At 45.0% G+C, this 23,972-nt stretch overlaps 1 protein-coding gene across 2 annotated transcripts; it reads right to left on the bottom strand.

Moving 5' to 3' along the window:
- Positions 1 to 1,421: 1,421 nt before the first annotated feature.
- On the bottom strand, positions 1,422 to 22,870 carry POLE2 (DNA polymerase epsilon 2, accessory subunit). Of its 2 annotated transcripts, XM_071809838.1 has the most exons (20): positions 22,773 to 22,855; positions 20,517 to 20,706; positions 20,205 to 20,305; positions 18,630 to 18,705; positions 16,338 to 16,415; positions 15,467 to 15,560; positions 12,819 to 12,893; positions 11,897 to 11,980; positions 11,279 to 11,335; positions 10,892 to 10,940; positions 9,360 to 9,432; positions 8,609 to 8,781; positions 5,605 to 5,694; positions 5,363 to 5,417; positions 4,863 to 4,922; positions 4,705 to 4,782; positions 4,227 to 4,335; positions 2,354 to 2,530; positions 2,165 to 2,232; positions 1,422 to 1,565 (listed from the first exon to the last, which is right to left on the bottom strand). In XM_071809838.1, exons 2-20 carry the CDS (start codon positions 20,540 to 20,542, stop codon positions 1,547 to 1,549), a joined length of 1,542 nt encoding a protein of 513 aa, XP_071665939.1. In that variant the 5' UTR covers positions 20,543 to 20,706; positions 22,773 to 22,855; the 3' UTR covers positions 1,422 to 1,546. The 2 variants fall into 2 exon arrangements, with proteins under 2 accessions (XP_071665939.1, XP_065695074.1); XM_065839002.2 differs by lacking the exon at positions 20,517 to 20,706 and having other exon boundaries at positions 22,773 to 22,870.
- Between the last annotated feature and the right edge of the window lie 1,102 nt (positions 22,871 to 23,972).

Here is a 23,972-nt window from a genome sequence, read left to right as displayed (position 1 = left end):
GGTTTGAATGGCTGCACAGAAGGAGACTCCACAACCTCCCTGGGCAGCCTGGGCCAGGCTCTGACACCCTCACCCCCAACAAGTTTCTTCTCAAATTTAAGTGGAACCTCCTGTGTTCCAGTTTGAACCCATTGCCCCTTGTCCTATCATTGGTTGTCACCGAGAAGAGCCTGGCTCCATCCTCCTGACACTCCCCCTTTATATATCTGTAAACATTAATGAGGTCACCCCTCCATCTCCTCTTCTCCACAAGGGCCCAGTGCTGGCTCATGCTCACCCTGCTGTCCCCAGGACCCCCAGCTCCCTTTCCCCTACACTGCTCTCTAATAGCTCATTCCCCAACTTACACTGGAACCTGGGGTTGTTCCTGCCCAGATTCCAGACTCTACACTTGCTCTTGTTCTGTTTCACTAAATTTCTCCCCGCCCAGCTCCCCAGCCTGTCCAGGTCTCTGATGGCAGCACAGCTTCCAGTGTCACCCACTCCTCCCAGCTTGGTGTCACCAGCAAACTTGCTGACAGTCACTCTATTCCCTCATCCACGTCATCGATGAATATATTTTACAGTATTGGCCCCAGAAAGCTGTTATGGAGACACCAATAGGGCAGGAAGTGTCCCAGTGGTGTCCTCAGGTCCCCAGTCCTCTCCACTGGCGTGCCCACCATTCTGCCCTCGCTGAGCCTTTCACGCTGTCTCTGAGCCCTCTCCTCTGTCTTCCAGGGGAGCAGTTCTCCACCATCTCCCCTCTGCAAGGCTCCTGCTGTCCCCCCGGCCACATCTGGGAGCTGGCATGGCCTTCCCCTCCTGTCTGAGGGGCAGGAGCGCATTCTCAAGTGCCAGCACACTCCTGCGGTTTGGCTTTAGATCCTTTTGTACCAGTGTCCACCCACAGTGGCCCCCCTGAGCCCACACCCACTGTCGTCGTGACCCCCGAGCCACAGTCATGTCAGTGCTGGCACAACGGGAAGGGCTGTGAAAAACAAAACAAAACACACAACCAAAATGAGAATCCCCCATCCTACACCAGATCTGGGCCCTCTGGGTACCACCAGCCTGCTCCCCTGTTCTCCATGCCCACAAGTGACTAGAGCAATTTTTCCCTTAATTTCATTGTGCAATACTGTCCACAAAGTTACAGTACCCGCAGCAAATAACACCTCACAAATCTCTTCTAAACCCTTCCTGCCCAAAACAAAAACCCCAGCCTACATTTCCATGGATAACTGGCTATCAGCACAGTGAAAGACAAACTTCTCCCTGTCTTTAACCTCTTTTTTAAATGATATTTCCTGTTTGATATACACATCTGGTTCCTCCGGTTGTGTTCTATTATGCTTTGCCAATTAATGTTCACCGTGACTCTACTTTAGTTATCTAAACCAGCAACAGTACCTTTCCCGTAAAAGTCTGTATACAAAATACACCATTTTTGGCTTTCACATTTATTATAAACAGTCTGTAATACATCATAAAATCGAGCCATCTAAAACAAGCGCGGCGGTTGGCTTTACAAAGGCTCACTCCAGTTTTGCAGTCTCGCAGAAATTCAGAGCCCCTGAAGCTTGCTGAAAGCACCAAACAAAACCAACATTTAGTTCTTTAAAAGACACTTCACAGCAGTATTTCTTGATTTATAAAAGATAATGTTTGAAGCTATTTAAAGAGCTAAAGCATCTGATGATATATTTTCTATACTCAAGTAAAGGTTACATGGGTCAATCTATTATCAGTTTTTTCCAGTCATTGGACGACCACAGGTGAGATGAATAAGCACGGATTTAAAATACATGAAATCAAAGCAGGAAAGCGGGTTTTGGGCTTGATAATGATCACAAAATGAATTGTTACTAAGTGTAATTAATCTCTGTAACAAACATCATCCCCAGAAACAAACTGTTTCCCAACTGGGTCTCGGTTATTGAAAATCATGTAGTATAGTCCATCTTTCCTTTTACTTTTGGATCATGCTCATCATCATTGCTCTTGACTCATTTCTAGATTTATTATTGTAGTTCTAGACATTTGGATTTCTTCCACTGCTTTAGTATGACATAAATAACGTTAAACTGCTAGAACATTCACTCAATTTTTCGTGTTCCTCCTGATAATTAGAAAGGCAGCAAATAAAGATACTTCCTATTAAATGAAAAACTGAAATATTTACCTGTCTTCAACAGTCTTGTTGGACGGGTAAAAAACCTTGAATGAAAATCCACTCCTTGGAAATGAACCCTGTAAAGAAAAACGTATATACCGCACTTGTGTAAGTAAAAATACCGTAGGAATAGTAAGAGACGCACTTGGATCTGACTGCACCCACTTCTTATTTTGACAAAGCGTGAGGAAATCTTACAGGGTTTATGCACAGGCAGTCGGTGTTGGTGACGGTGAAGGGGTCGTGTTTGTCTGCGATGACCAGCACGTCTGGCACGGGGTAGACCCGCAGGGAGTAGTCGTAGGCCCAGTACACGGGGCTGACGTACAGCGGCAGCGGCGTCAGGTGCGCCTGCGACAAGATCGTCTTTACAAACTGCGGGATAAACGTAAATAGTTCGTTGGAACCATTTTCTCAAGGCAAACTCACTCCTGCCGATGCAAATGTTAATAAAGAAGCTTTGAACCTTCTGCGTATCTCCCTCTGATGATTAACAATTTCTAGACTAAAGCAGCAGCTCCCCCCACAAGTCAGCTGCTGGTTTGCTTGTTGTGTTGTGGGGTTTTTTAATACACAAATTCCTTTCTAAAGCGTATCAACCAATATTTGAAGATGTCAAAACTATTTCATCGATCAGATTCTCCACAGCAGAGAGAATGTGCTGAGTTCTCCAACCCAGCAAGTACCAACCCTATCATAACTTCTATTTTGTAGGGTTTTTCCCCTCAGGGCTTTCCTCGAAACACCAGATAACCATGAGACCCACACTTAAATGCGGTCTTTTCCATGAACTGGGGAAATCACTTGATTCCCAAATGATTTTGATGCCCTTGGCTGTTCTATGAGTTGCCCTCCTCCAGACACCAGCCACCCCCTTTCACTTGCTTTTTCATCTGGCAAAGTCCCTGCAGGGTATTTAAGTCCCTAAACTCTCTTCTTAAGCCGCACAAAAGCTTTTATTATCCCAGTCAATCATGGGGCTGCCATTAGGCTCCGTTTTCCCCAAAGAGCCAACTTGGTGAAAGGGTCTGGTGTTGGAAGAAAACGATGTACCGAGCATCAGCCCGGTTATTCCAACAATACTGTACGAGGCCTGAAATCACTATTAATTCAATGTAATATTAGTAAAGAAATTCCCCTCTCTCATTCATTGTTTTACACTGATGGCTGAATTAAAAAACTAGTGATGGGTGGATAAAAAGCAAAGTATGCAAAAGCAACCCGATACTCTCATGTGCAGGAAGCATTGTAATGCACAATTCCACATTTTCTTCATGATTCCTTCCTTTCCAAGCCCTGTGTGAGCACAGGGGAGTGAGAGTTTGCTGTACACACATACATGTGTGCAAACCACCCCAAAACCAACCTGTACCGGTGTTTGCAACGGCCTCTCTATGTTCACAAAGAAACCGAGCGCTGTCGTGACGGAGCAAAGGAATAAAGAGCTAAAAGAAGCTTCTGAGTCAAATGAATTGGAAAGATCCCTACAAAATAAACAGACATGGACTCCATCCATCGCTGCAATGAGCCAGTACTGCCTGGATCGCTCTGGTTCAATTACATCAGTAACTCCCATCAAGTCCTGCTGTGCGTTCATTAACCGGAATCATCACTCAGGGAGCTGTGGCAATGTACCAAAAGCAGGATTAAAACTGAAGTGAGAAGGCAGGAGCAGCAGCAGATCTTTTGGAAAAGCGACATGTTGCTTTACTGCAGATGTCACTGGTCAATTGATTCAATATTTTTTAAAAAGTAATTTACATTAAGCTTTGCCTTTAGGAATCAATGTTTCTCGGTACAACGTTCGTCGCTGGCGTTATCAAGTTCCGCGTTCAAGGGCACCTGCGGTGGGACGGTGAGAATGACTCAGTGCCACCCATCAGCATCACAGCTTCAGTTGTTTGACTCTCAAGATGTAAATGAAGGTAATAATCCTAAATATATAGATCCTTCTTACAACCCCTCTCGGTTACTGTAGCAACGTGTCGTGAGAATGCAGATCAGAGCATCCTAAAAACAGACGTGCTGAGGAAGAACCAGATCTCAGCAAGAGGCGCCGAGCACGACTCACGTGGTTGGGAATGTCCATGGTGCTGCTCGGGAAGCGGACGCAGTTTCTGCACATTTTGTTTACCAGATCTTCCCGGAAGATGATTATTTCTTGGGTGCAATATTGAATCCTAAGTGGGAAACGTTAATGAGGTTAAATTAATTGAGATGAAACCAAAAGAGAGGGAGCTGCATTAGAAAGGTGAGCTCTAATATGGCAAATGAAAAAGCACATTTCAAGTAAAATAATACTTTCCCAATACCCAATACCCCATAATTGTCTCCAGATTCAGAAAAAAAACGATGCTTTTGAGCAGGATTCTTACACTCCCTGTCAAACTTTTAGCAATACTTCCTTTCATCACTAATTTATTTACATCTTGATATATTTAAAACAAGTTACAATTAATGCGGGTGAGGAAATCTAATAATTTGAAAAATTCAAGACGAATTTTACCAAACTTTTAAATTTTTGAAAATATTTGAAATTGTACTATTACCTGCAAGGATTTGTGGTGAAAACTGAAAATGGCACCAGCTGTCTGAATTCCTCAGTAATATTGTCAGCCAGGGGAGGCCTAAAATAAACAGGGATAGATGTATCAACAGAGCATCTTTAACTCAAAGTTCCAAATTTGAGAAAGTGAAGCAAACTGACCTGGGTAAAATAGAACCAGGACCAGGGTCTTCAGGGCCAGGGACAAACACAAATCGGCTGCTGTAAAAAGGTCAACGCGTCACTTTTATACAAAATGATCCCAGGAGTATGGAAACATTGGCTGGGTAGCCCGTGGGTGCTAACAGCAGCCTCAAGACTTCAACATGAGTTTATAGAGCAGCGATGCTTGGGTAGAACCCTCCTGATTTAACAGGAATTCCAGGAAGAAAGGGCTCCCCCAAATAGCACTTTTGGGGAATGGTGTTTAATCCATGTGGAAAATGTTCCAGGGAGAGGCAGTTTCACCTTTGCTCGCTCAACAGCAGCTTCCATGATGTATTTGAGATAAAATCAAAAGCTTACACTGCTACCAAAACAAACTCACAGGCCTTGCTATCTGATCATAGCTGGCTCACAATAACGAGGAAACGTAGCAGCTGGTAGTTTCTTAAAGTAATTAAAGCGAAGGTTTCACAAAATAAACACATTTCCCTGCGTACCTTTTGTGAATGCTGGGATGTTCACAGATAATATCTGCAAGAGCCTTCAAAGAACCTGGAGTCAGAATAAAAATGATACAACACCTGGTTAGACAATAAACACATTATATGAATCACCTCTATATTTCAATACATTAAAATGTGTCACTTAGAAAATAAGGGGTTTTTTTTCTGCCCTCTTGATTTGTTTTGCCATGGTTTTAATTTAGTGCACATGTCCAACTATACAAACACCTCCCTACCTTTCAGTGACTGAATTTGATTTTTGCCATACGGTGCAGATGAAAAATTTCCACAAAAGAAAAAGCAGGTTGGGGGCGCAGAGGAATAACCTGGGAAAATAAGAGCATCTGTGAGTGTGTATCATTGAGTGTAACATCCATTCACCCACTCCTGTCCATAAAACAAAGGGCAAAAACTGAAACAGCACTTCAAGCTCCGCTGCTATGAATACACCTGAACTATTTGCTTGATACAGGCTTTTTTTAGCTTAAAAAGGATGGTGGTGATGTACAGATGTCACTGTTATTTGCACACCCAGTTCCAACAACATTTTTTCTGTGTATCCAACTAAATACTGGCCCAGTCACGTAATTACACAAAATACAATTATAACAAATAATACAATTTAAAAACGCGCTCTTTCCTTACAGAGAAAAATAGGGAGTAGGTAGTAATGGATTACTATTAACCTCTTTCACTTAATTCACTCTTTGGCCATTATAAAGCAACAGTAACTGGAATTTCCTGGGCATTGTAAGGATCTGATGAGTCTCACAACATCACTGATCACCCAGAGGCACGTGCTCTATAGCAAAGAGTGGAGAAACAAAACCGATTCCCATCCCTAAGAGGCAAATAGAAACATCTGCTCAGGCTTTTGAGGCCGCTCTCCATTTTCCTACCGTGCAGCACCAGACTTGGATTCACTTCGCTATTTTTCAATCCACTTGGTAAACAGGACTGAATTGTTTATACCAGAGAAACGGCTCATCAATGTGGTTTTATTTTTCCTTGCTATTCCACTATTATTTTTAGCCTATAATTATGAAGCTTATCACTTGCCTGTTAAAAACCAGTCTCAAAATAGTCGATCGTTGCCAGCTGAGTTTGGTTTATTAACCTCACTGACCAAAGTCCCTATATTAACCAGCACATGCAATCTTAGGTCGAGCTCAGTTTGCTTCAAGGATCTCACCAACTTGGATCGAGATAATGAACCGGTTTCATAACTTCTGCACGAGGGTGGCAATTTGCAGCCAATTTTCTTTAAGCGAGTAGCATCTTAACTTTTACAGTTAATTCTTAAAGCAGCCACCGCTCTCGCACTTCCATTCTACCTGAGACAGACAGGACGGACTGTTCCAAAACTGCTCTGGAATAGGAACCAACAATTCACCCATCTTGCAGATACTTGCTCTCCAAACGTTGTCAATATTATTAATGTAATAAAGCATGGAAGAACAGTTCATACTTTAAGAATAACTGGCATTTTTCGTTGGTAGAATAAGAAAGCATTCGAGGGACAGCTGATCTCCGATGAAGTGAGAAGGTTTTATAAACCAAGCCTAGGAAGAGCTTTGACAAGCAAGGGAAACATTCTTGTCACAGCGCGTAGAATGGCTGCTGTCCAAAACAACATTAGTCCTAAGTGATTTATGAAAAGGAAGTGTCAGCTTGCAAGAATATAATACAATCCAATTTTTTAAACTGCTAGAGGAAGATCCAAAAGAAATACGATAGCAACCATCAAATGCAAATTGCTGTCACTAAGATTAGAGTGAGACTGCACTTTGGGTTTGGGATTGGCGGGATCCTACCAAAAATGCAGCAGGTGGGTTTATTCTAGCGCTCTCAAAATGGAAACTTATCAAAAGTGCACAATCCAGTCATAACAGGACTCTTGAAAATTGTTGTTTTTCTCATTTAAAGGAACAGTTTTGAAACAAGGCACAAAACCCACGGTCAGTTGTTCACCGTCCAGCGTCCCCAGCCTGGACAGGGTGACCGCACCAAAATGTCAGGGGTTGGAAGGGCCCTGTAAAGCTCATCCAGTGCAATCCCCCCATGGAGCAGGAACACCCAGCTGAGGTTCCACAGGAAGGTGTCCAGGCGGGTTTGAATGGCTGCACAGAAGGAGACTCCACAACCTCCCTGGGCAGCCTGGGCCAGGCTCTGACACCCTCACCAGGAACAAGTTTCTTCTCAAATTTAAGTGGAACCTCCTGTGTTTCAGTTTGAACCCACTGCCCCTTGTCCTACCATTGGTTGTCACCGAGAAGAGCCTGGCTCCATCCTCCTGACACTGCCCCTTTCCATATTGATCCCCATGAATGAGTCCCCCCTCAGTCTCCTCTTCTCCAGCTCCAGAGCCCCAGCTCCCTCAGCCTTTCCTCACACGGGAGATGCTCCACTCCCTCCAGCATCTTGGTGGCTGCGCTGGACTCTCTGCAGCAGTTCCCTGTCCTTCTGGAACTGAGGGGCCACAACTGGACACAAGATTCCAGGTGTGGTCTCCCCAGGGCAGAGTAGAGGGGCAGGAGAACCTCTCTGACCTACTGACCACCCCCTTCTAACCCACCCCAGGTACCATTGGCTTCCTGGCCACAAGGGCCCAGTGCTGGCTCATGGTCACCCTGCTGTCCCCTGGACCCCCAGGTCCCTTTCCCCTACACTGCTCTCTAATAGCTCATTCCCCAACTTAAACTGGAACCTGGGGTTGTTCCTGCCCAGATTCAAGACTCTACACTTGCCCTTGTTCTATTTCATTAAATTTCTCCCCACCCAACTCTCCAGCCTGTCCAGGTCTCTGGATGGCAGCACAGCTTCCAGTGTCACCACTCCTCCCATCTTGGTGTCACCAGCAAACTTGCTGACAGTCACTCTATTCCCTCGTCCAAATAATTGCTGAATATATTGAATAATACCGGCCCCAGCACTGCCCCGAGGCCCTGCACTGGATCCAGGCCTCAACTGGACTCTGCCCCATTGACCACGACTCTCTGGTTCTTCCCTTCAGCCAGTTCACACTCCACCGCGAGGCGTTCACGGAGCTAAACCAGCATAAAACTCATTCTCCAACAAAGGCGATAAGTTTTCTGCAGGAAATTTTCTCACCACGGTGTCCCCGGAGGCCACGCAGCCATCACGCTGCCTTGTTCCACCCGTCGGCGCTGCAAAGCACTATGAAAAATGGGAAAAAACCCTCAAAACCCAAGGCTCGGAGTCAAAGCGGCTCTGACCTACCCGAAAACATCGTGTGCAGCTTTTCCAGTACTTCTGCTTGGTCCAGCCAGACGTCAGACAGAAACACAAACATGGCATCTTCATTTTCATCCTCCAGCTGCTTCAGTTTTGCAGAAGCCTTCACTGAAGCTGAAGAAGGCCCTCCAAAGAAGTTCACATTCCCATAGAAGGCTCTACATCAGTAAAATACTCACGTTAGTTCTGTTTCTTTCCCGAATCGTTAGTAGTTTCAATTATGACTCACTTAGAGCCATTTTAATTATTATTTTTATTATGAGAAGTGGCTCAGATGGTATCAATAATCATCTGGAACTTTATGGAGAAACAAATAAACAGCAGTCGCTCAGATATAAAGCAGGGGCGCTGCCCTTCCCTAATTTAACAGCTCGTCTCAGGGTAACATTTATCCTGGGTTCTTTCCCAAATCCATGCTTAGAGCAACAAGGAATTTCTTATTCCCATGTAAAAGTTATCTGGTTTTGCAAATGAGAAGGGTTTCGATCTCAGTTGTTATTAACATGCAGAACCCAAGGGCCTTTGGAAGGGTTTTGCTGATGCTACGAGCTTTAGTCCTGGTCCAAGCAGACCAGCAAGGCCCAGAATTGCTTCCTTAAAACTGTATTTATTTGGAAGCATTTGGAGAGGGGCAGAACAGCATGCTTTAATGTCACAGAATGATAAAATAATAACGTGCGTGCTTAGAAACCCACAACAAAACACAGAGCGAGGCTGCGGAAAGCCGGTTTTATACCTCGTGGTGGCAGAAGGCTCAGTAGGCGGAAATCCAAAAGCGTTCACATGAAAAACTTCATCTTCGTACCAACCTGAGGGATTTTTAAACAACAGAATAACCTTTTGTTATTTCTACCAACATCTGACGTTAGTCAGGCGGTTGGCAGCCGGTCCACCCATCCCTCCTTGCAACAGCACCGAACCAAACCAGGGATCTATGGCTGAAAAACAGGCTGAGCGACAAAACAACTGTTGTTTTTTACCTTGGTCACTTCTTTGAATAGATTTGCTGCACAGCCACACAAAGAACCTTCTCAACCCAATAAGAATGTAGGGGAACAGGAGTGATTTTTGCCACCCTGCCCTAGAAGTGTCCATCAAACTGCACCTTTTCTGGAGACGCTGCAGCTGAAATGAATTCAGCTCTCAAGGTGAATCACTTTTAGTGATAAAACTGAGCCCCCTCCGTGCCCCGTGGACCCACTTTCATAGATTTTTTTTCACTACCCTGTATTCAGAATAACAGAAGAGCAGCACAAAAAATCAACCCCAAAGCTTAATCCCTGGATCCTATCAGTATGAAGGCCCTGTTCAGCTCCTTTCTTGTACTTATTTCTTTGATTCCGACTTGAATGTGGACAAATGTCGTAGTTTCACCTATGCTGAAGCTCACATAAATGAATATACATGCTCCTTGGCATCATGAAGTTAAAAGCAGTTTAAATATTCTGCATAATAGAGGCTCTAAAATTTCGTACGGAGGGGACGTGCCAGCATTGAACCTAAATTTTGTGTGGAATGGTATTAAAAGCTTTCCAGACAAAAGCCCTGTTTTCTGTTGAGATCAAGCATCGTCCTTCAAGCAGCTGGATAGCAACACTATTAATGGTTGGGGTTGATAGTCTTAAAGTCTTTTCTGACCAAAGTGATTCTACTGCTCTGTGATACTTGTCTGCATTATCATTCTTGATCTTGACTATTTAGTTTATCTTACAAATTTTAAATCTATAATATATTATAAGAAAATACACTAGGATAGTGTATTTTGCACAGAGTAATAACCTACAAACTGAAACGCCCGTCATTTTGCTAAAACATGCCCATGTTTTGCTAAAACAAGCCCTTCCACGGTCTTAATGAGAAGACTCACCAAGCCTCTGAAGGACCAAAGCTCTGCCAACAGAAAGCAGCATTTTCAGCCTGTGAAATCATCCTGTTGGGCTGTTGTAGTCTGTCTTCCTAATCTAGTCACGTCTCCTCGCGTGCGGTGGAGCCAGGCTGACTAAGGCCAGTCCTCAAAACTGCTACAGATACCCACGTCCCAGCGACACCACTAAAAATCACAAGTTCTGCTGTGAGCTGTTCTCTGCCTACAGACCCCAGGGTGTAAAACAGGAGGCTTATGGCCAAAAATCTCAGTCCCAAACTCATCAAACTCATGGCCAAAAATCTCAGTCCCAAACTCATGCTCAAACCTCATCAACATGTAACTGCAGCAACACCCATTAACAGAATAACTTATTACAAGGTAAGAAAAATAGTCTGCTTTACCTTCTGCCAGAACAAAGCAGGATTCAGTGTATAAACCACTGTGGAACTGGTGCGGAAAGGTTAAGAAATATATATTTCTTAAACTAGTTCTTTAGCCCATGTTTGCTTTGCAGGTGGTGTGATACATTTGGACGCTACTGAAAATTCAGAGGCTGCCTTAAGAGCCAAGCAAACACCCCCCAAACAGGGACACGTCTGCTTCTCCAAACGGGAAAACCGACCTTGGCCAAAAGGTGAAAGGGCACTGAGCTGCAGCAACCCATTGGAAAAGAAGGGAAAACAGCTGCAGTTCTCAATACATATTTTCCAATGGTCAGAATGGGTCTCTTATTCAATTTCACATTCTCCAGGCCCATAGGAAATGACTTCATCACAGAAAAAGGATATTGCTTTACTAAGGTCTAGCTGGACGACTCCTGTAGGGTCTTCTAGGAAAAACTTCCCCTAAAAACCACGATTGATTAATAAAGTGAAATATACCCAAACACGTAAATGCTTCAAGCAGAAGCATCTATCAGTCAGCACTTAGAAATCATGGAGCCGTTTTTAACATCATAAGGTCCGAACACACTGGCAGAACTGAAAACTCTGTAGTTGATAGCAGGTGTATCTCAGCGCCTTCCCTTGGAGCTGCTGCAGTTTGGATTCTGGTGCAGCCTCCCCCGCAATCACAGCCCAAATCCATAGGAAGTCCAAATAGAAGCGCCAGCATTTTGAGAAGGGAAATGCCTAAAAAAATGTCAGTGGTTCTGGTTGCTGACATAAAGCGCCACAAAATTCCATAGTGAGAAGAGAAAGGCATTCTCCCTCACACACCAGCATCAACTGCTCGTGGAAAAGTCTCTTCTTAGGGAACATATCTTGCACCACTGACATTGATGTGGGTTCTGCCTCTGGCTCATGTGACAGGAGAAAGCGGTGAGACATTTAAACCTTCTCATTTTCTAATGTATTATAACACAGAATGAATAGTGACCCAGATACCCACAATAAAAAGCAACCTACCTCCTTGAGCTGGGTTATCATCCCAAGCACAATCACTTCTCCCACTTTGGTTGTATTGCCCAATAGAGTTTCTATTGTTTTAAGCTGTAACCAAAGGCAAAAAATCAAATAAAAATTAAATCAAACTCTCCATATATCCGTTCTCCAGCAACGAAGACAAAGCACCAACAGCACCTGTGGTTACATAAATACACAAACGAACTCTGGAGAGAATTCAGGCTCATTATGAACATCAGGGACGCATTTCTGAACAGCACAATTTAGGAAAAGATTTCCAATAATGGCCGCTAGCATCAAGAACTGCTTAGCAAGGAAATATTTCTTCTGATTATTTTGCTTACGAGTGGATTAAAACTGAAAAGAACAAGCGGCAATTCCTGCTCTTGCCTAAGAATGTCAATTGTAGTAACTGGAGCCTCAGCAGGACCAGCCTGCACCCACACAGCTGCTGTTGGGTACTCAGCGACACACACGCATTCAGCTTTTTTCAACAATATATAATAACTATATAATATAGGGAGAGTATATAATATGAGAAAGCTGAGATGGGAACAGAAGATACTAAAGTTATGAGCTTATTCAGTTGTGGGTTTGTGGATTTAGTGATTTCTTATGAAAGAAAGAAGCAGTGAAAATATCCCCGTGCAGAGGGAGGCCAAGTGCAATATGCTGAACAGCTGATGTCGAAGACACGTTTCTCTTGCACTTTGCACCAGCTTTTGAGTGACTTGGTCATCCTGCTGATCTGCGCCAAATAACTGCATTTTTGACACACAAGCTGAAAAGGATCAAAAAGAACTCATTTCCATTGACTACCCGTATGGGATGTAAGGTTAAGATGGCACTGGAGAACTCCTGCTTCGTTCAAGAGTGACGCAAGCACAGTTCCCTTTGCAAGCAAAGTAAAAGCGGATTTTTTTACCTGGAATTTGCTCGTACTGTCATTAGGGTGAGCAACGACTGCGGGAGGAGTGAACAGCTCATGTCTGTGAGTCCTCTGCAGAGACCAAAATTGAAGTAATTCAGTTTAAAATAAATGAGCACTGTCAAAAAGCCAGTTTATGACAACCACTATGAAAGCACTTTTTAAAGTTCTCTTAGTCTATATTATCCAGCAATGTTTAATTTGTTAAGCTTCATCGGTTCTTTTGACAAGAATTCGCTTCTCAGAAATAGATACTCGATAATACCGGACAACAAAACGAAGCCCAAAAAGGGAAGTATCTGTAATGCTTCTAAAATAAGTTATTTCCGACAAGCTGCAAGGAAGCAGTGAGTGAGCAAGGAAAGGTGAACTGTGTTAAATGCTGACTATGTGGAAAACAGAAGGTTCCTCTTCAGAGCAGGGCCTATTAAAAGTAATCTTATTTCTTTATTTTTTAATAACAGGAGCAAGCTACATGAACACATAAACCACAGAGAGCATGAACAAAATGCATTGTAGAAATTTGCACTTATTTTGCCTTCTTACGAGGAAAGACAGAGCGCTGGGGCTGTTCAGCTGGGAAGAGAAGCTGAGAGGGATCTGATCAGTGGGATCAATATCTCAGGGTGGGTGTCAGAGGATGGTCCAGACTGTTCAGTGGTGCCCAGCGCCAGGGTGAGGGGCAACGGGCACAGACTGAAACACAGGAGGCTCCATCTGAACATGAGCAGAAACTTCTTTGCTGGGAGGTGCCAGAGCCTGGCCCAGGCTGCCCAGAGCGGGTGTGGAGTCTCCTTCTCTGAGACATTCAAACCTGCCTGGACCCACCTGTGTGATCTGCTCTGGGACCCTGCGTGAGCAGGGGGGTTGGACTGGGGGATCTACAGAGGTCCCTTCAACCACAACCGCTCTGTGATTCTGTGATACCTCCAGCTGCTGTTCACAGAAACTGTTTTGTGTGAGTGCGCCAATTCCAGCAGATTTCACTAATCTTGGTCACTGTACGAACTAAAGCTTCTTCAGTTAATGGTTAACTGCTCTTGCAGGGTAGATGTTCCCGAATTGCAGTACACGTGCTCCGAGGGGCAGCAAAGCCGCTGGTAGACAGAGAGTTGTTACTGCTTAGCTGTGTGTGTAATTACCGCACGGCCCAAAGGACGAGTGGATCACATTGGCACAGACAAAAAGCTTTGCTCACACCTCAGGGCCACACAGAACCTGGAGCACCGAGCAGGATCTGTGATGTTGAGGTGCGGAAATGACCTTACAACCTATGAGATTGTAAAGAAGATATGTATTTACAGCACTGGACACACAGGGGAATAATTCCACCTAAGACATGTGAATTTCCAGTAGCTGTGAGCTTGGTTAAATGCTGTAAAGTGTTACATATTCATGAATGTTCTAAGAATGCCCGTACATATTCAAAACCTGTCCCAGAGAAGGTGGTTCTTATTATAATGAGTTCTAGGAAATAATTTCCATAGTCTCCACGTCCAGCCCCTCCTGGTTGCGCCTGCACAGTGATCGTGAACCGGGGTCTCCTTTGCTGTACACTTTTACTTCTGGCCTGGTGTGCTGAGTTGGCTGGGACTCAGACTGATGGGTTGGTTAGAACTGGCTCATCTCCCATCCTGTGCCCATGTTTCTGTTATCTGGTTCACCCAAGGATGCACCAAGCATTATTATCTTCGCAAGGTCTGTGAAGCCGTCAGTGAACTCCTGTTTCTCACACAATAAGTTACACAAAGCTAAACAAGGCAATTGTGATGTTAAGGGTTAGCTCTCTAAGTGTTAGCTCCTTACTTCTTTAAGTGTTAATTAGCTAATTCCCTGTATCACCATGGATCTGCCGCTGCAGGTAGTGCAGACACCTGAAAAACAACTACTGAGTCGCCTGGCTCCCCGTCCCACCGCTGCTCCCCCCGGGATGCACAACAGAGGCCAGGGGTGAAATGGGGCTGGATCCCAACTGATCAAGCGAGGGGAAGGATGGGAAGAAGAGGGTTGTGAGCCTGTTCTGAGGGACAATCGGACGGCGAGAGCCGAGGGGCTGAGTCCCTGTAGCTGTGAGCACAGCCCAGTCCGGAGCCACGACCCACAGCTGCTGGCAACACAGAGCACGTCATGTTGGGAAACCCTGTTCTGAAGATGCTTCCAACAGAAGACAAGACATGTGTGTCACCAAGAGATGACAAGGGGTGGCTGGCTCTCACCCTTTGGAAAACTGGAAAATTATTAAATGAACTAAAGCATCAATGAACTTCAAAGCTTCAAGGAGGGCTTGAACAAGAGCTTCCCGGAGCTTTGGGTTTGCATTATCTCAACAAGCATGACATACAATGGCACACTGATCAAACATACTGTGGAGCCAGACTATAGGACGGAAAAGAGCAAGACACACATAAAAATGCATAATCCCCTCTTACAACACGATGCTAAAATGCAGAAACACACAAACCCATCATGCTGTGTGGTGACAGAGAAGCTGCTAAACCTTAGTACAGATCTCATTTTTATTCAGATTGTACTTCAACCATATCTCACAAAAGCACCTCAACACACAGCACTGTTGTACACCTGAGAACATAAAACCCAGCATTTTGTTTGTGTATTTTATCAAACAAAGCAAAACTTCTTCTGACCTGTTGCAAGATGGAGTAGCGTTCACGGAACAGCTCCGCTTTATCTCTGGCAGTTCCAAATAAATTGGGCACAGGGAAGTTGGTCATGGACAGACTGCAAGAAGTTGAACATGATCAGGATTAAAAAAGGTATATTCCAGACATATAAAATGACGTATTGATCTAAAAGTTGTAGGAGGCTATAAAAGCTAAAACACTACTGCATAATTTATTTACTCAATGAAGATTCCTCCTGTCTCTCTGCATTTTGAAGGCTACATCCATTTAGATTTACATCCTTTAGATTTATCTTTCCACCTGAATGGGATTCTGCTGAAAACAGTTTTGAAAAGAGCAGTTATGTGTTTTAAGTGGCCATGAAGAGGAGGATTTTCTTCCTCTTGGTTAGCAGATTGTCTGCATGGGGTTCAAGCTTTTTAAAAGCATGGGCTCCTCTTGGCTCAGCAGCCTGAGCTGCTTGCTGTTAAAGCTTTAGCTAGCAAAGCATTTACAACCAATTCCTTCAACTACTTCTTCCCTTCTCCAACCTGGCGGGATCAGCAGTTGCTCCTAATTTTTCTTTTATAGCTTTGGCAGCTCTTAGAAACCCTCTGGAGCTTCAGGGAGCTGCAGATACAGGTCCCCATTTCTGCTGCATCCTACCAGACTAAGAACCACCCCATGGATCATTGATTCACGAGCCGGCATTTATCACAGAGTCTGACGGGCTCTTTAGGGACTAAGAAATATGATTGTCTCACTTTCTCACTCAAGTTTGAGATGAGCAGATCCAAGTGGGAAAGACCAGAAAACAGCCTTTTAACTATATAGAAATAGAGGACTTTTTTCTTGAAACAAGAAGTGGTTGAAAGTTAAAGCATGTAAGACTTACGGCAGAAACTTCTTTCTTTCTGAATTATAAACGTAACGTGGAATATCGAAGGCTCCAATAATGTTGAAAACGTTTTCTCTGAAATAAGAATATGTGTACGACGTTATGGGAAGCGGATGAAACAAACAGTAAGAAAACATGCTGAATCTAATTATGTTTGTTTTGTTCGCTATCACCCCGAGTTATCACCATTTCTCCTGCAACACTCTACATGTTGGATACTACCACATCTTCTATTAATAATTCAAAAAAGGACACTCTTCAGAAGGTTGTTCGGACATGAGAGGGATACATCTCCCCTTACCATCCTCTGCTGTCTTTTCTGACAACAGAACAGCCTTGGCATGGTTAAAGTGAATAGGTTTAATTTAATTTAGTTTAATTTCCTGGTTTGGCTCTCTCCTCTGATGCCTCTCACTCCCCTCCTAGTGCACCTGGATCAAATCCATCAGAGCAGATAAAATTACCCCATGAACCTTCACTAGGGCTCACGAGCACACGACAACGTCATTGCTGATTAGACACTGATGTCTTGGGCTTCAGAGCATTTCAGACCAAACTTTCAAGCTTTCTGGAGCGTAATTCAAGAGGACTCTGTGCTGAGAATCTGCGCACACATATTTCACTTCTGGAGTGAAAAATACATTAAGTATATAAAGCGACACAAAGAAAAGTCACACTCAAGCCATCTGCATCATAAAGGTTCCAACGAGAAGGAGAAAAGTTAAGAACAACTTTCCTTCATAGTGAGAAACAGTGGGATCACAGTGTCTAATTGACACGCCCAGCAAACCATTCATTTTCTCTCTTTGCATTACGATGTCAATACACAAGGCAAACACTAAAGGAAATGCATTCATCACAATCACAAATAAAGTTCTCAGAAACTCCAGTAATTGCTCTTCATTTTGTTATCTGAGAGTGAAAATCAATCGCAGTTCCGCTACACAAAAAAGGAGAAACAAGCACCACGGAGAAAAACTTTTCCATGTGCTTTCAGAAAATAAGTATTTTATAAAAGTCAGCAAAATAACCTTAGATAATTTTGAACTAGAGAAAAGGAAATAAAGAAATGAACAGAATTAACAAGTTCTCCCTGCACTGGTTTATTTTACTGGTTAATATTCAACCTGTATCACACGTAACGCATAACCATAGCATTTTAATTCCAGAATGTCAGCATTATATTTAGGATCCCCTGGAGGCCCATCCACGAGAACAATTTTCCTAAGAAGGAACATTACCAACCTTCAGAGACAGCAGCAGCAAGACAACAGCACAGAATCCCAGAATGTCAGGGGTTGGAAGGGCCCTGGAAAGCTCATCCAGTGCAATCCCCCCATGGAGCAGGAACACCCAGCTGAGGTTCCACAGGAAGGTGTCCAGGCAGGTTTGAATGGCTGCACAGAAGGAGACTCCACAACCTCCCTGGGCAGCCTGGGCCAGGCTCTGACACCCTCACCCCCAACAAGTTTCTTCTCAAATTTAAGTGGAACCTCCTGTGTTCCAATTTGAACCCATTACCCCTTGTCCTATCATTGGTGTCACCGAGAAGAGCCTGGCTCCATCCTCCTGACACTCCCCCTTTCCATATTGATCCCCATGAATGAGTCCCCCCTCAGTCTCCTCTTCTCCAGCTCCAGAGCCCCAGCTCCCTCAGCCTTTCCTCACACGGGAGATGCTCCACTCCCTTCAGCATCTTGATGGCTGCGCTGGACTCTCTCCAGCAGTGCCCTGTCCTTCTGGAGCTGAGGGGCCACAACTGGACACAAGATTCCAAGTGTGGTCTCCCCAGGGCAGAGCAGAGGGGCAGGAGAACCTCTCTGACCTACTGACCACCCCCTTCTAACCCACCCCAGGTACCATTGGCCTTCCTGGCCACAAGGGCCCAGTGCTGGCTCATGGTCACCCTGCTGTCCCCGGGACCCCCAGGTCTCTTTCCCCTACACTGCTCTCTAACAGGTCATTCCCCAACTTACACTGGAAGCTGGGGTTGTTCCTGCCCAGATTCCAGACTCTACACTTGCCCTTGTTCTATTTCACTAAATTTTTCCCTGCCCAGCTCTCCAGCCTGTCCAGGTCTCTGATGGCAGCACAGCTTCCAGTGTCACCACTCCTCCCAGCCTGGTGTCACCAGCAAACTTGCTGACAGTCACTCTGTTCCCTCATCCAAGTCATTGATGAATAATGTGTACTGCTGCAGAAAATGCCTGACATTTACTTCCCAGGAAGAAATAAGGGAATGAACACCAACTCCCATAAACCTGGAATAAAACAATAATGTCACCGTACATGGTTTCCTCTGCTGCCTGGCTGCACTCCTGCACCGCTGCTTCCACTGTGGGTTGTTCAATCATGTCCGATGACACTGAAAAGAACATTCCAAAGTATTAAAACTGCAGCTGATGGAAAGCGGGAAGTAAGAAAGTGAGGAGGTCTCAAATATTCTACGGGAAATAGCTCAGTCTTCTCAGAGGAATATATTACACAAATAAGCATATTTTCGGGGAGCTAATGACACACAATGTTTTCTTAATATTCTTACCAGGAGGATAAATCTCCAGCAAAAAAATAACCCACACACATACTGTGCCCACCATTAATGCCCTAAACATGGAGAACAAGACAATTTTAGTTTATGCAAAGCTGCCAAATATACTACAAATGTGTCAGATCTGAGTTTTCACATTCCGGAGGTTAATTTTGTTCCAGAACATTATCACACAGATTGCTGTCATAAATAAGTATTCAAACAGTTCAACATAATTTTGGAGATAGGCACATTGTTGTCTTCATGGATATAAACTGATCATTTAAATTAAAAAATATTTCTAAACGCTACTGTTTTGCTGAATGTAAAGGGAAGATCGATGAACGCAGAGTCACAAAGGGCTTGGTCAGCGTTTCCAAGCCAAACTGCTGAGCCCCTGGAACAGAAACCAGCATGGTAAATCCTGCCCTGGAGTTCCCTGTTCAGGAAACGGGACTTAAAATGACAATTCCTAAGTCAGAGCAAAAGGGGCACTAAGGGTGTGAGCAGGACCCACAGGAGAGACCAGAGGGGCTGAATCGCATCTCTATCCCAAACCTCAAACAACTCACAGATGCTAACTGGACAATATGGGATTTATAGCACAAAATTCCACCCTAGACAAAGACCAGTGTGGGTGAGTGCACTGATGGCACGTGCTACATTGGCCCTAGAGATTCTGCACTGATTCAGATTTGTTCAAAAATGTGGATGCATTAATTTGAACCATCAGGCTTTATGATACATCAGGACCAGTTCTGCTTTCCTGCCTGGCTGATGAGCTGTGAGCTGTTATCCCGCGGCCAGAGCTAGAACACAAAGCCAGAACTTCATAGTCTGTGCTCTAGTAAAGCGACAAAGCGAGCACATGCCCACCCTTGATTTAATTCAACATAAACAGGATAGGCTGGGAAGGTTTCCTGAACTCATCTAAGGCCTAGTGCTTTTAGATCACATTTATATATGGATTTGAACCCTTTTCTGGACCTGGACTACTAAATAACAAGTGAATTAATTTATCATTATTTATTTTGTTTACTTTCTTATTTTAAGGGATAGTTTCAGATGCAAAGATGCTCATACAAACTCAGCTAGGTGCTTTTAGTAACCGGCATTGAAAAATTTCACTACTCTCAGAACAATCAGGAGGTACCAGGCTGCCAACTTTTTGTACAAACTTCAGTATTTAACAAAACATCAACAAATACATTTATCTTGATCAACCCAGTAAACTAGAATGATAGTTTAGTGTATACACTGTTAGTAACTCTGTCTAAATAACATTATAAGCACAAGATAAACTTAGTAAGCTTAGAAAAAATAAATGGATTACTTACGAGGCTGTTTTTCAACAGCATCGATGACATTTTCAATTGTGTCATCAAGTTCTGCTTCACTGATGGACTGAAAAGCTTCAGTAAGATACTTCAGAGCATCCCTAGTTCCAATGAAGAATGTCAGCTCAGAAAGCAATTAATGTTCAATACGGTTTATACAAACGATGCCAATTCTGGCAGCTGTGCCCATAATCACTAAACAGCTTGTGATTAAAAAAGTAGAAATCATTAGTAATGCACTAGTTTAAGTCATAGAAAAAAAAATCAGGATTGAAAACATTGAGGATAAGAAGCAGATACGGAGAACATCACCTTGATACAATCATAGACAGACTCATGTCAGAAGGGACCCATGAAGTCTCCTGGTCCAGTTTTCTGCTCCAAGAGCTCTGGTCGGTCACATTTCTCACAGCGCTGTTCCGTCAAATTCTCAACATCTCCAACTTACAGCCTCTCTTGGCCCTGCCCTGGTGCTTAACTACTCTCCTCGTGAACAATTTTTCTATAGGATTGTAGAAAAGTCCAGGTTGGAAGGGACCTCTGGAGACCATCTTTCTGCTTAAAGCAAGGCCTTGGATCACACTGCCCAGGGCCCCATTGAGCTCAGTCTCAAGTACTTCCAGTAAGGGAGATACCACCACTTCTCTAGTCAGTCTACTCCAAACTTTGATTGTTCTTATGGATTTTAAGCTTGTGCGCATTGCCTCTTGCCACCTCACTGTGCACCCTTGAGAAGAAAGTACCTCTGTCTTCTTTATAACTACCTTTTAGGAAGGTTGGGATTAGATCCTCCTGAGTCTTCCCTTCTTGAGGTTCAATAAACCCAAATCCTTCACATTTTTTCCACATCAAGTTCTCCAGTACTCTAATCATAGAATCACAGAAGGGTTTGGGTTGAAGGGACCTTCCCAGCTCCCCCAGTGCCACCCCTGCCATGAGCAGGGACATCTTCACCAGCTCAGGTTGCTCAGAGCCCCGTCCAGCCTGGCCTGGGATGTCTCCAGGGATGGTTCAGCCACCACCTCTCTGGCCAACCTGGGCCAGGCTCTCACCACCCTCAGGGCCAACAATTTCTCCCTCATGTCCGGCCTGAATCTCCCTCATTTAGTTTAAAACCATCACCCCTTGTCCTATCACAACAGGCCCTGTTCAAAAGTCTGTCCCCATCTTTCTTATCGGCCCCTTTTAAGCACAGAAAGGCCACAATAAGGTCTCCCCGGAGCTTCTCTTCTGCAGCTGAACACCCCAACTCTCCCAGCCTGTCCTCCCAGCAGAGCTGTTCCAGCCTCGGATCATTCCTGTGGCTCCTCTGGCCCCTCTCCAGCAGGTCCATGTGTGTCCTGTGCTGAGGACCCAGAGCTGGGTTATCTCGGTGTTCCTCCTCTAGACCCTCTCCATTTTTTTAATATCTCTTGAACCGAGGGGACTAGAACTGGACAAGTGGGATTCCTCCTGCGCTCTGGCTCCTCGGTAAGTCCTCATTAGGCAGTTGGATCATCTTCACTCTCTTTTCTGCAGACCGAGCACACCCAGCTCCTCTGATCCCCCCACACACCACCAGCTCCAGCCACATCCACCTTTACAGCCCCCGCACAACCCGCTCCAGTTCATCAGTATCTCTGAGACTGGAATTATTTAAATTCTAAGTAACACAATAATTAGAAATCTGCTTCTTTCCTCATCCTTAGACTACAGTCTCGCAGTTAAAGATGACAATTTTCTTCTTAATGTCACCTGTCAGCCAATCCAAAGTGGCATTTTGGTTACCAGCCTGACCTTCAGAATGTCTCGGTTCATTTAACTGTGGGAGTCAAGAGCTCTGAACTTGCCTTCTCACTAATGAAATTGCCAGGATGTTGTTCAAAATAATCACATCCAAAATAATCACATCCCATCCATGACAGGGACAAAATGGAACTAATATTAACGCATGATCTGGAAAGGAAAAATAAGAGCAACAGAGCCCCAGGCACTCTTATAAAAATCATGGCACCTTCCACAGCAAGCAAAATCACTTTTCTTTGACCTTGCGATTTCTAACCAATACACATTATTATCTACCTTTGGAAATACTGCTTCTTCCCCTACTAAGAGATGCTGAACACAGAATGGGAAAGTGCAACTTGGGAAAGAGGTCCCAGAGTTGTAAAAGGACAGTGGCAGACTGAAAAAAAAAAGAACAAAGGCAAAACACGCAGCATCAGGAGGGTGCCAAAGGGAGATCGGGGCAGGTTTTGGTGTTACCTAAACCCACGGCAGGTCCTGCATGTGTGGAGATGGATGCCGGAGGCCCACAGCAGCAGGACAGGTAAACCAACAGGGCTTTGGAGACTGGACGAGGAAGAGGAGGGAAAGAAATCACCGCATCCCCAGGAGGCAACGCGGGGGGTGCGGACCTGTCCCTGACCAACTCCCGCACGGCGAGACCCCGAAAGCAGGGGATGGGCTGGGGATACGAGCAGCCCCCCACCCCGGGCGGAGCGGGGACTCGTCCCGGCCAGCGTGTCCTACCCCGGGCAGCGTGTCCTACCCCGGGCAGCGTGTCCCGCCGCCACCCCCGGTACTCACGCCCTGAGCAGGAGCCCGCGCAGCCGGAACGCGGAGCTCAGGCGGCGCCGCAGCCGCTCCGGCTCCATGACGGGCGGTTGGCGCCAAACGGCTCCGCACCGCCCCCGCCCGGCCCCGGGGAGGGCGGAGGCTCCGGGACGGCCCCGCCGCGCCCCTCGGGGCTCCGTGAGGAGAAGCGCGGGGCTGAGGTGCCTCTCGGCTCGGCCTTTGGAAGAAGCGATGGCTGCAGCATCACCCACCCGGGAACGGCACCGCTTTGTGACCTGCTGACACCTCAGCTAAGGCGCAGTTTTTCCGTGAATTTCACAAGAAAAAAGGTAATGCTAAGGACACCAAATACTCTTGCTGCTGAGATATGCAGCAGAATTACCAGGGTATGATTTTGTCACCTTACAGGCAATGTAGTTCCCGATACTTCTGCCCCCGTTCTACCCTTGTGAAGGTTCCACTGCATCTCTCATAGTCCAGAGAACTCCAGCTTCAGTTTTACCTGCCATAAAACATCCATCAAACATCACCAGCTGTGAACTGGTCTCGCTTGTACCCCTGTGACTGAGCCTTGTTGTCACCCAGTGACACCTTTAGTCTGTTGGATGCCACAGGACGCTGCTCTCCCATCCTTTATTTCTTCTCACTCGTCGATCTCTCTCCCAAGGTTCACCAGCCCTGGATCGGGCTGTTAGCAGCCTGCTGTAGTTTCGCAGTTGGTTGCTTGGTTGTATAATATCTTGTATAACTCTCCCCTGGCTTTAACCACTGCTTTGTAGGACTCTTTTCTAGCTGGACGGGTGCACTGGGACCCTGACCCCTTACGCTCTTACACTGACAGTGACTGTCCTACCTGGGTGCCCAGTTTCCCAGGACAGCTCTTAGTTGCCTGAGAGTTTATTGCCTGGTAAACTCTTACTTTAGCAGATAGTAAACTCTTAGTTTAGTGCCTGGTAAACTCTTACTTTAGCAGATAGTAAACTCTTAGTTTAGTGCCTGGTAAACTCTTAGTTCTTCAGTTCATCTACTCCTGTGCCAGCACTGCCAGATGCAGATCCCTTCCAATTGACTCTGTCTTGGCCAACAAGCTCATGATGGTCTCCATGGCTGTTTTTACACAAATTCAGGGAACCGCTGTTGTACATGATTTTTCCTTTGGTCCTGAGCATTTTGTTGTGACATATCATGTCCTGATATAAAGCACAATAAATA

The sequence above is a fragment of the Patagioenas fasciata genome, chromosome 5, assembly GCF_037038585.1.
Source record: "Patagioenas fasciata isolate bPatFas1 chromosome 5, bPatFas1.hap1, whole genome shotgun sequence".
Taxonomy (NCBI): Eukaryota; Metazoa; Chordata; class Aves; order Columbiformes; family Columbidae; genus Patagioenas; species Patagioenas fasciata.
The sequence above is the reverse complement of the archived record's forward strand: the minus strand, read 5'-3'. Positions and strand labels throughout refer to the sequence as shown.